The 13,066-nt window shown below is 38.3% G+C and overlaps 1 protein-coding gene across 1 annotated transcript; it reads left to right on the top strand.

The window, feature by feature from the left end:
• The first annotated feature begins 1,251 nt into the window (after window positions 1-1,251).
• On the top strand, window positions 1,252-12,710 carry LOC124209968. The gene is made up of 2 exons (XM_046608220.1): window positions 1,252-3,478; window positions 12,550-12,710. Exons 1-2 carry the CDS (start codon window positions 1,252-1,254, stop codon window positions 12,708-12,710), a joined length of 2,388 nt encoding a protein of 795 aa, XP_046464176.1.
• Window positions 12,711-13,066: the final 356 nt, after the last annotated feature.

Genomic DNA, 13,066 nt, shown 5'->3' with positions numbered 1-13,066 from the left:
GTCCCACAGGAGTCCAAGATTTTTCTTTTACTATTCGATTTCTACTTGTATCTTGTGAAGCTTATCGAGGTCTGTCTTTGCTCCTCTACTTGAGCCTCTGATTCAAGAGTCTATTTTCAAACTTCCTTTGGCATGCCTTTTCTTCTTCCAGCTTACACAATTCTTCCCTCTCTTATATACTTTGTACTACTTGTCCCTAGACTTTGATTAGAGGAGTTTTATAGTTAAGTTTTCAATTCTTATTGTTATACTTACGTAGAGGTATCAATTTTGGTGTTTAAATTTCAGTTCTCTTAATAATAATTTATTTTTCTTTTAATAATAATTTCACATTCCAGCAACCATAAAGAACATGGACACAATTCAGCCGCAAAAAATTAAATTTTCTCTCTTCGTTGGCGTGTCAGCGTCGAAGCGTCATTGCGCCATTTAGCTAATGCTACCGCCAAGCCGGTGTGTCAAAAAAGGCTATGCCTACAACTCAAGAGTGATCTTCTACATTCATGCTTCCCAAATACACTTCAACTACAAATATAAATCCCGCAGCTATACAACCAAACAAGAGTATTCAAATTAAAACATCTGAAAATTAAAAATTTACATTAAGTGAGATATTGCAAGGGACGGTAGCTACATCAATTTAACATAAAACTGTATGGCTGGATATAAACTTATCCCTGCTCTTTATTATACGAATAAACATGCTTCAATTTTAAGTAAGGGGACTTGTTCTTGATGACGATGACATCTGGTGGCGCCACTTCTGGCTGCACCTCTTCACAGTCTCTGCTTTTAGTCACAGTTTTTAAAGTTTTTCTTCATCTTTCGTCTTTGTGTTTGTGTGGACTTGACTAAACTTGTTGTCGTGCATTCGCTGAACCAAGTTTCAAATTTTTATGTGCTGTGTGAGTTTTTCTATGAGTGATAGTCTTTCTCCCTGTAGCTGCCATGCCCATTGTTTACAGTCGGTCTGAGATACTTGCTTGTCGCCCGCGGCAATGCCCTAAGTTATCTCTATCTCTTCACAGCTATCGACTTCTTCGGCTTCGTTGTCTCCTGACTCGACTTCGTACATCTCGTTTAGTGAAACGTAGGCGTCGAGTTGGCACTCGTTTCTGTCTCATCAATACTGGCTCTGTAGTCAACAAACTCGAGTCTTTCACCACCGTTTTCAGTGATCATTCTCCTGATGTCGTTGCACTTACGGAAACCTGGCTCACTCATGACAATGGGGACCATATTCTTTCAACGATGGTTCCTGGTGGATTTTCGTTCATCCAGGTACCTCGACCTAGCTCCCGGCGCGGTGGTGGTGTCGCTGTCGTCTTCAAGTCAACTACTGCTGCCACTCTTGTTGCCGACTCGCAGGCTTACGATTCGTTCGAGCATATGGACGTTCGTCTCAAGTTTGGCACTCGAACCCTACGCCTGTTAGTTGTCTACCGTCCACCGAGGTGCTCGGAAAGTGATTTCCTCCGTGATTTCTCCCTTGTTCTAGAGATACTCTTAGTTACCCGCGATGACGTGCTGATTGTTGGTGATTTCAATCTTCACGTTGACGATGAACATGACCAGTATGGTCGTTCGTTCATGTCTCTCATTGACTCATGTGGTCTGCAACAGCACGTTGTTGGCCCCACCCATGAGCGCAGTGCCACGCACAAGCGCCACACTCTTGATCTCGTCCTCTCTCGTCAGCGCAATCATCTTGTCTCCAAAGTGTGTGTTGGTCCCCGCGTTATCAGTGATCACCATCCAGTGTTGTGTGTCCTCGACCTTCATCCTCCTCGGTGGCTTACCAAGAAGCTCCTGACTCGCTCGCTGAAATCTATCGATTGGGATAAATTTGCTACTGCGATCGCCAACCTGCCTCTTCTCTCTGCGCCTTCCGACAACCTCGACGGACTTGTTGAGCAATACAATAATGGTTTACGTGCAGTGCTTGATCTTCATGCTCCTGTCCGGACCCGAATTGTAACTCTTCGGCCTGTCAACCGCTGGATGACGTCTGAGATTCTTGACGCTAAGACGAAGCTTCGTCATTTGGAGCGCTGTTGGCGTTCTCGTCAGCTGGCGATTGATTTTGAAATTTTCCAGACTCATCTGCTCACCTACTCGGAGATGCTCAAGGCTGCTCGAACTCTTTTTTTCTCCACTGAAGTCCGTCAGTGTCGAGGTGACATGCGCGCATTATATCGTCTCGTCGGTGACCTCATGGGATCAACGACCAAGCCATCACTTCCCACTCGCTCGAGTGATCAAGAAGTTGCAGACGACCTGAACCAGTTTTTCTGCTCCAAGGTCTCTGCTCTCACATCGCGCTTTCACTCCGACACCGATTCTCCTCGTTGCTCACCACGACCAGCTACCAGCTCCTTCGTCTCCACTCATGGACACGACATGCAGCTGCTCCGCTTTTTCCCGGTTTCGAGCGACGATGTTACTAAACTCATCAACTCTTCCAAAACGACGTCCTGCAGCCTTGATCCTCTTCCCACACAACTGGTGAAAAAATTTGTCCACCTTCTCGCTGGTCCGATCTCTCTCATCATCAACTTATCCATCACTACTGGCTGCTTTCCTTCCACCTTGAAGCATGCTGTCATCACACCCCTCATCAAGAAGCCTGGACTTGACCCTGAGGATCTCGCCAACCATCGGCCGATTGCTGGACTCTCCTTTCTTTCGAAGCTGATTGAACGTGTAGTCCACCGCCAACTCTCTACTCATCTCGGGGCTTTCAACCTTCTTCCTGATCGTCAGTCTGCCTATCGCACAAATTACTCCACTGAGACTGCGCTTCTTGGACTCTACAATGACCTTCTCTGCACTGTCGACGCCGGTCAGGCCACTGCCGTTTGCTTCCTTGATCTGACAGCTGCCTTTGATAACATCGATCACACCATTCTTCTCGACTCTCTTTCAACTCGTTGTGGCGTTGCAGCTGATGCCTTACTCTGGTTTGCATCTTACCTTTCTGGTCGCACCCAGTGTGTTCGTGTTGGTGACTGCTTCTCCTCGAGTGTTCCAGTTCCTTATGGTGTTCCTCAAGGCTCTGTCAATGGTGCAATCCTTTTTATTCTTCTAGTCTCTGCCCTTCCTGACCAAACCGAAACCGATGGTGTCATCATTGATCAATATTCTGATGACACAAATGGCCGAATCACTTTCCAACTACACTCTAAAACCAACCATTCTGGCCAACAGGCTGCTATTGCAAACCTTAGTCACTGGACTTGTCGCACTGATCGATGGCTTTTTGATCAACACGTCATCCTCAACCTTTCTAAGTGTCTCTTCTTTTACGCCGTCTCCCCTCATCAAGACCACAAACTTGCCCCTCTACCGTTGGAAATGGGCTCCAGCATTCTTCAACCGTCCGCTGAAGTCAAACACCTTGGCGTCACTTTTGATTCTCATCTTTTGATGTCCTCCCACATTCGCAATGTTTGTCGGTCCTCCTTCTTTCACTTGTGGCGTATTGGCAAAGTTCGGCGCTTTCTCGATCCTCTTACTACTAAGTGCCTTGTTCAGTCTCTCGTCCTCTCTCGTGTTGACTATGCCTGTTCTCTCTTCGTTGGTCTTCCTAGCACTTTGCTCTCTAAGCTGCAGCGCGTGATAAACGCTTCCGCTCGTCTCATTCTTCGTGTGAGGAAGAGAGACAGCATTCGTTCCCATCTGCGCTCCCTTAATTGGCTCTGTGTTAACGACAGAATCACTTTTCGTATTGCCACCTTGACCTATCGCTGTTTAAATGGCTCCGCACCTTCTTACCTGTCTCGTCTAATAATTCCTCTAGAAAACTCACGCAGCCTACGCTCATCTTCATCTGCTCTACTTCGCGTTCCTCGCACTCGCCATGTTAATCTTGGTGATCGATCTTTTGCAAAGGTCGCTCCATCCATCTGGAACCGACTCCCTCTTGCTGTTCGTAATGCCACCACACTCCCCAAGTTTCGCTCTCTTTTATTCAAACACCTTTTCGATTGATGTGTCTTATGCTTTTTCTGTGACTTTTTACCCTGACTGTACTTTCCGCGTCATTAGAACTTAATTTGGATAATGCGCGTTATAAATAAATCAAATCAAATCAAATCAAATTGAAGACGCTAAATAATAAGTGTCCCTGGGAATCCCCTTATCTGACATAAAAAGTCATTTCACTTGAGGATTTTGTTGCCTGAATCTGTTTAATGCATTGAGATCACAATGATCAAAGAAACTGGCAGAAACTGACTTCTCAAACTCCCAGGTAGCACAGCCCATCTCCTGGATGTCCATTGGATATCTGGACATCTGATTTCCGTCCATGTCCCAATGGACGTAATCTAGACGTTGCTCTGAGATATCTCTTGGAACGACCATTCATGGATGTCCTATGGATGTAAATCTAAGATGAAAAGGGGATAAGAAACTGCATTATAAAATAACATCCTATGGATATCGTCTGGATATATATTGCGATCACTAATTGTTTTCAGTGTGTAAGCAATCTTGTGCACTATAAAGTAGTCTATCAAAACTTAATATCTAACCATATAACCAATGTGGCGTGCTGGTATCGCACTCGATTGCCACCAAAAAAGTCCGGGTTTGATTCCCGAGAAATGCAAAACTTCTGTAAATGAATAATTGCTATGAATGATGAATGATACCAATATCAATTAATAAAACGAAAGAAACTTGAAACGAAATATAGTAAATACAAAAAAGAAATTCAATTGAACCATGCTTTTGAGAAATTCAAAATTAGTTGTCTTCAGACGTCTAAGTAACGTCCAGTCTACATCCAGTTGGATATCCAAAAAGATGTCTCACGGATATCTCATTGTGATGTCATACGTAGCGACATTTGGATTATCGCTGGATGTTCAAGGGACATAACACTGGACGTCGAGTTCGTCTGTCAATCCATCTCCTGGATATCCAAGGGATATATCTGTGCTACTTGGGCTCCAAGAAACGCAATAGTTTTTTTTTGGGGGGATTACATGGAAAAGTCCCAAAGTAATCCGATATATTAACTTTACGAAGAAGTGTATTTAACTTCTACTTACCTCTGCTTAAAATTTCACCATAGAACTTCGTGAACGGTATCGTCAACGATGTTGGTACACACACGAAGAAAAACTGAAACTGAAATGATTGAATCACTAAATTAAGCTGTGCTTGTTCCGCCAAATAAAAGTATGTGTTCACAAACACTTCTTGGGTTTTTTACTTTCATGTTTTCAAACACAATTAACAGAACCGTTGTAGGTCTTTCTTCACAATTTTGTTAAGACTCTTCAATTCAAGGGCCATTTTTAAATTTTAAGGTCACGTTTTATATTATACTGCGACTTCTTTGTTTAAGATGACTACCGGGTCAGTTTTAACGTGTTAGATTCAAGGTCATGTGTTACGATATCTAGATAACTTTAAAAGATTGGAGTTTATCCTTTGGATGTAATATTTGCCCCAAAAAAGCCCAATCCCGATAAAAAAACATAATTTGTTTACTCTTGAAGAAAAAATACTGGTATCATTTCCCCAAAATTTTAACACAGTTTAGGTGGTAAATTTCGTTTTAAAAAAATTTGGGTCTCTTGGGAAATGTTCTATTGCAAAGGATAGACAAAAAACATGAGTTTCATTTTTGTTTCTTATAGTTCAAGTAATCAGAAAATGCTAATGGTTAAGTTCACCACCGTTGCATGTTTTTTTAACAGTTTAGCTCTCTTATGGTCTTTTCAATTGTATTACGCGAAAAAAACCAGCTTCATTTCTCTTAGTTTGAGTTCAAGTTATCATAAGATGCTGATTTTTTTTTACTTTTTAAGTCTGCGATGGTGTCCTTTTCAAGATGTCAATAATTTTTAATGGTTAGAGTTAGATTTTATTTCATTAAATAATTGCCAAAAAGATGTAATTCCTGTTTACGAGCTTACGATTTATGTGTTACCCAAAGTAAAAACAAAACCAAAACAAAACCAACGTTCTACTTTACATGAATCCCAAGATATATTTGCCTACTTTATCAAACCACCACGGGTCTGTAGTATGGAAAATACTCAACTCAAAAGAGCTCTCTCTAGCAGTTCCATTGCCGTGCATAGACTAATAGGAAAAGGACGTGGGCGCAGTTTTGTTTTGAGTTGCAAGATTGGCAATAAAAAATGCGCATTTGTGACGTAATACATTATCTGACCCATCCATTTTTCTAGTTAAACAAAAGATGTATCATGGAGGATGAAAAAGAGAGAAATTATTCTGTAAGCCACTGCAAAAGGAATTGGACCCACTCTTGACCCTCTACAAAAAGATGCCAGATTGAGTAAATTGTACTAGATGACCAGTGTTTTAGGTTTTCAAACACTGTCTTTCCTTAAAAAGTCGAAAAATTCTGCTTCCATGACATTCATGATGATGATGATGATGATGATGACAGTCATTTCATTTCTTCTATGACAGTCATGGAAGCATTGATAGTCTTCTGTTCCAAGTGACTCGTTTTGTTGTGTAATTGGCGCTATTGATGTAATAAAACAAGCAAAAGACAACTGTCATAACTACCAGATTTTCAGAGTCAGACTCTGAATGCAATTTGCACAAATCACAAGTCAATGAAATGATTTTGTTATTTGACAGAAGCAAAGAGTTACGATAATACTCAAGTAAAATAGGTTATTATTTAATAAGTACTTCAACGTGTTCATACTGTTTTCCACATATGCCTTAACGGAACTTATGTGTAAATATTTTTTGCCTTGTTCATCTTTTAAGGTAACTTTTATTGTCTGGTAAATTTCCAAACCGCTACCCCTTGAGCCAACTGTTGCACAACTGTCACACAAATTGTGTGTTTTCAGATTTTGGCATTTCTCTGCAATTATAAAACCACAACACAAATACAAATACAATACAAGTAATTCGTCAAATAACAATGAGATGAAGTGGAATTGTAATATTTTCTTACTGATTTTAAGTGGAAATAAAATCAATAAGTAATTTCAAAGCGTTAATTCCTATTGTTCTTCCTTTTGATTGTCGTTAATATTTTACAATAACATTTTTAGGCATCGACGTTGACGGTTTTAAAAATAAATGCATTAATTGGATTTCTTGACGAATGTTTGAACTGAAACTATAACCCTTTTTTACATTTCCTTTTTATGCCAACTTCATTAAAACAAAGTGAACACGTAATGCCTATGAGAAAATCATAAAAGTCACATCCCAGAAAAATCTTCAGGTAAGCAGCAGTAGTTGTCTCAGCGTGTAAGTCACTAGGCTTGGGATAGAAGACTTCAGTTTTTAAGTTTCTTGTGCTTTCACTATTACCATTAATAAAAAATTTCGAGAATTCAATAATGCTGAACACCAACGCTGACTGCAATGACCGTCTCACCACCTCACTATTATCGATGAACACACTGTTCCAATTTTTATAACTTGACCTTTCATTGGATGTATAGCCCTTCAGTGGATGGAGCTCTAATATTTTTAAAACACAATGGAACAAATTTTATTCGTCTACTTTGAAAGTGATATCAATTGACAATTTTTTTTGTTTACATTGTTGATTGGTATAATTGTAATGAATTTTGTTATTGCTAAAATTAGAATGCGGAATGTAGTATTTTGGAATTAAAATTGAAAGATATTCGTGCAAAATTTCTCTCTGTTACCCGCCTACTCCAGAAAAAGCAAGAATTATACACAATGTATTATTCTGCCCGAAGGAAAAATATAAACCCTTTTATCTCTTCCTAGTCTCTTCTTTGTCTCTGTTTTCTATTCTTTTAGGAAATGGCGATTTTTTTAACACTGTTAAGGACGCTAAGAATCTATTCGTCTATTGATAATAAAATTTTTGTAAAGTTGTAAAGTTGCGAGCATTGCAATTATTTCTGCAAAAGTTGAAAATGATGGCAGCGATTATTAAAATCTTGCTTATCTATTTTACAATTTAATCAATTAATTGTTATCTAAATTTAGTAATAAGTAAGTAATAATCAATTTTTGTAGGATTTTGAAAGCATAGCAATTGAAGGTAATTGAAGCTACCACGGTAGGACGAGACTGTTTAGTTGTCAAAATAAGAGCTGGTGGTAAATCTTCTTGCTTCGTTTCCCAGGATTAGGCTACTACGAAAGGGTATCATATTTGTCGTATACCCATAGAAAGCCTAAATTATCGATCAAGTTTATTTGAAATTTTTCGGGGTAATAATTGATTTTTTAAATTTTAAGATTAAATCAAAGTATGGCTGTTCGGGAAGTGACGCAGAGCCGAATAAGTTATTTTCATTGTAAACTAGTCATAATACAAGTAGGCTATTTTTTCTAAAAATTTTTAATTGCAAATCGCAATTCAAAATGTTAATTTTATTCTTACTTATTTATGTCGAATTTGAGTTATTAACACCTGAAAAATAAGTAAAATTTTTGATCAATGCTAAGGAAAATGTAGAATCCGAAAAATTTTGAAGGCTCTTATTTAATTATAATTTTCTTTACTTTGTTGAATGTAATAAGAAATGTTGGGAAAATTGCGTACCATGTTTCCCTGAGTGCCGGTAATGTCGTTGACTACAACAACAACATGAGCCACACTGGCCAAGATCACTATGGTTAAGCGACCCTACTAAGCCAAACTTTTTTTTAAATATCAGTTATAATCTCTATTTGATATTTCTTTGATATCTTAAATTTGATATTTGCATTCATGTTTGTGGAAAAATCTGAGTTTACTCCTCGTAAGAAATAAAATCCGATTGCACTTCAAGAAATACAAAAACACATCACCAATCATTACAACGATAAGAGCGGCATAATTTGTTACCTTTAAGATCTTCAACTGATTTGTATTCCAATTTGCATGATTAATTTGATTGAGTCCAATTTGTAAATGAGTGCGAGTTTTCTGCCGTAGCATACCATGCCCTTTTTGAGAAGTGTTTTGCAGGCAAAGTGGTTGCCTGCTGAAGTTCAGGTATTGTTTGCATAATGATAAAAATATTACGGATCTGTTACGATTGTCGTAGTAAGGGACCCCGCAGTTCTATAGCCACCGTAGAACTGTCTGGACGTGCATTTTTCTCGCTCTTTATTTTTTTGATCTACAACCATGGAAAATCTTGAAAGACAAGTTATTAGGGGAGTTGTGTACACCCGAGTCATCCGCTTGGATGGCAGAGGTGACCTCTTCCTTAATAATGACCGGATGTTCACGCTGAACCGCGAGACCTTGGTACTTACATGTGCCTATGATAAGGTAGACATGCGGGACAATGGGAGGAAGATCGATTCCCCGTGGTGTGACGCTGGCCCCGGGGTCATTTGTGGCCACATTTTGGCCCCACATGCCCTGGCCTACATGGATTTCTGGTGAGCCTTACGGCTTGCGTTGTATTACCTACTGGCTTATAGCTACTCATCCCTATTAAAGGCCGAGGTAGATACCGTTTTCCGGGCTATAAAGGTGGAGTTCTTTGGGATTTACCAATTATCATTACAATCATGTAGTGATTGTAAGCTTGAAGTGGGACAGGGAATAGATGGGGTTCTTGCTTCGTAACGGACGAACGTTTTAATCTTTCAAATCACACGTAATAGCGGGATTTAGCTTTAAATATATGCAATTGTATATGCAATTTGGTAGATTGATTCGTGCCTCCAATTTTGTCCATATGATCATATCTATCAATAGAGCTTTTTTACCATGCCGATCTGACAAAAAATTCACACAGACATTTAATAATCTTTTAATGAACCAAAACTCATGATTAAAAATTATGTTATTCACCATGGTGATTACCAACACATTATCAGACAGTATCAAGTGATGGATGGAAGAAATAGCGTAAATTTCCCAGAATGTGAGAATGAACAGATGTGTTGGAACACATCGGCAAAATAGAAAGTCGTCAGGCAAGAGAGGTGACCAGAAAGCAATACACCCATAAAAAATCACATATGAGCATAAAATTGTCATGAGACAACAAAGACAAAATACAGTACCCATTGGTTTAAAGTTTGTAAACATTGGCACACACGCCATGTGTTTCCGTGCTAGGTGGGGCACTTTAAAAATTTCCAAAAATTCAAATATAAAAATTTTGACTTGAAACTTGCACAAACGGTATATTACAAAGTCATCTACAATTAAGGCAAAGTTTCAATTTTTTAAATAAAATGCTAATTTTGGAGGATTTAACTAATATATTGAATTTCTTTTTATGTGTTCAATGAATTCAAATTTTTGAATTTCAGAAGGAACCATGAATTATTTGCCTCAAAGGTGCTTGGTTCAGAGCATTCAACGAAAATATCAGAAATCTTTTAAATTAACGTGTTATAAAATTGACCTAGTACTAAATTTCGTTTTCTAATAAGGATTTTTTTATGTAACAGGGAATAAAAGCTCTAGGGAACGACTTACGTTTCGTTAAAAATCGATGAAGTACTTATTAGCCGAGGCGTTACTAAAAATGATTGCTAAGAGTGCCGCTGCTAAACACTCATTCATATATTACCAAAGTAATTTATTGCTAGCGTTTTTCCTACCATCCTCGAATTTTGTTTTGTTGCCTGAATCTGCCGAAGTCTGTGAAATTCTTGTGTTCTTCACACTCTGAAATAAATAATTCTCGACTAATTGACACCTGGACCGACAGCACACACTTTTCATGCGCAGCGTTAAAAAAGGGGTGGTCGGCGTTTAGGTTTTCATGGGGTTTTCTGCAAATTCCTCTTTGTAGCTTTCATAACTATTTCTTAACTTCCTTCAAAAGAAATTTATTAATCACACGCATCTTTAGTATGGAAAAGTACACTAGGTAGAGAAACTTTCAATTATAATGTCGTACGAAGACCTCTTCTTATAGAGAAATAGATATTTAACATACGTAGGGCGGTTGTTGTCTTTTGTGTAGCTCAATGTTCAGTTTATTCATGACGTTTACAACTACGCACCGGTATTTTTCAATAAGTTTTGTTACTGTTGTCATTGTCTTTAGCGACAGATTTTCCGATGTAAAAAATGTTGACTTTTGTTGTGTGTTTTTGCCATAAGATATTTGGATGACGAGAAAAACACTGGCCCGAAAGCCGATATACACAGTCCAGTATTATTGAAATTTAAATGTTGGAAAGACTGGGATTGATTTTTCGGATACCAGACTCCTTTAAACTAAGAGTGAACGGTTAAACTGGTTTAGCCATTCGGGCTATTAATGAATAAGTTATTTTCAGAGATCACTGTAAAATATTATTCATATGATGAACTACCAAGATCAGGCTTAAAAGGTTGAATTACCATATTCATGATATATTTGTACATGAATAAATTTCTATTCCCGCTTAAAATAAATGATTTTTTATCGCAAAAATTAACAAAAAACACGAAAAGAAAGTGGTCTCAGGTGAAGGAGAGGAGGGAGAAGAGGAGGTACAATGAGAAAGCTAAAACTGCTATTTCAAAAACTAACTCGTAGCTAGACCACGGATAAGAATTATAAAAGAAACCTAATTCTTAGCGCTTTTAATATAAAACCCAAACTTTTCAAATATAGATTGCAAAAACGAAGACGGTGAAAGTGAAGAAAAGACGAAGACGAAATAACCCGATGAGATGTTTGACAATTGGCTCTAAAAGCATTCATCTTTTCGAAGTTAAACCCCACAATTGTTTTACTGAATTGATCTCTCCTCCTTTTATCACTTGTGAAATTGAAGTATTTCCATTTTCGTAATTTTGTTTTAGGCATTGTAGTAGTGACGGTTGCTCTAGTTTTTCAAGTTTTTACCATTCAATTCCCCTATTTTCATTGTTTTCCGTTAGTTTTTTTTTAATTTTTAGAAGTAATTTCGTTCCAAATACTATATTTTATTGAAAATGGGAGATATATTTGGTTGAGGGGTTGTGGAATTTGTCTTGAAATTTTTTCCGATAGATCTCAACTGGCTTTCGGCCATTTCTTTCTGCTTTATTCTGTAATGGTGTATAGTAAAATGGTTATTTCCAATTTGCTGTTTCGTGTTTCGCGAAGTTGTGCATAATTTTTTGGGGGAAATGCATGACGTGTTTACTTATCCCAACGCAACCCAAGTGAACCCCGCCACAAATTGTTGATATGGTTTTGAATTTGAATCTTCCTGAGGATTCGTAGGAGAAAGCAAAGGCCCGCTCAAAGGAGACCTAGGCGCGAGTCCAGAAACCGTGCGCGGTTGATCAAATACGGTCGTATCCGTAACCAGGATTAGTCTTTATTTTCTCAAATTAGAAGAAAGAAAGTTTTCAGAGTAAGAAAAAATAAGTTTAAATTTTCATTGATTTTGATTGAATTCAATACGCTTTGAAAATCTTCACTGTGAAACTACCCAGAATTTATCTTGTCAAGGGACAAGGGGGTTCCTAATCAACCGATTTGGCCAAATGCATTGTCAATCCTTGGTCAAACAGGTAATAAAATTAGAAGGTGATTTGTTTTGATAAAATCAAATTTGGCTTAGGTCCATTAACTTTAAACTATAATTATTATAATTATACTTTAAATTAAACCAGATAAATCCGCTCAATACCTGGAAGCCGCTCAACGACATTCATCAAGGGGATCTATCCCTGTAATGGTTGAAGAACCTAATATCATATCTAAGCCGGATGATGAAAGTGAAGATGGAAGTGAAGAAGAGAATGAAAGAAATAGCGTGGAGAGTGAAAGATAAATCGAAGAAGAGAGTGAGCACAGTGATATAAGAGGAAGTGAAGAAGAGAATGAAGGAAATAGCGAGAAGAGTGAAAGAGAGAGTAAAGAAGTGAGTGAGCAAAGTGATATAAGAGGAAGTGAAGAAGAGAATGAAGGAAATAGCGAGAAGAGTGAAAGAGAGAGTGAATAAGAGAGTTAAGGATAGACCGCATAAGTCGCGTGGTGGTGGTGGTGCTGACTTCCGGAAACCATCGTGCTGTATGGTATATATTGCTGCATTCGGATGAATTAGAGAAGACGAACAAGTTGAGGGAACAAAAAGATAAGCTGCAGCAAACTAAATTGGTAGTAGAAGGCAGTGAGGTACAAGACAAA

The sequence above is a fragment of the Daphnia pulex genome, chromosome 12 (genome assembly GCF_021134715.1).
Source record: "Daphnia pulex isolate KAP4 chromosome 12, ASM2113471v1".
In the NCBI taxonomy this organism is placed as follows: Eukaryota; Metazoa; Arthropoda; class Branchiopoda; order Diplostraca; family Daphniidae; genus Daphnia; species Daphnia pulex.
This window is presented reverse-complemented; position numbering and strand designations above follow the sequence as displayed.

What these genes read in the sequence shown, in the direction of transcription:
- LOC124209968 (XM_046608220.1), top strand. Translation starts at nt 1,252, where the DNA reads ATGGTTCCTGGTGGATTTTCGTTCATCCAGGTACCTCGACCTAGCTCC. An exon ending in CTCCTTCTTTCACTTGTGGC is followed by an intron (nt 3,479 to 12,549) that starts GTATTGGCAAAG and finishes AAATTAAACCAG; the next exon opens with ATAAATCCGCTCAATACCTG.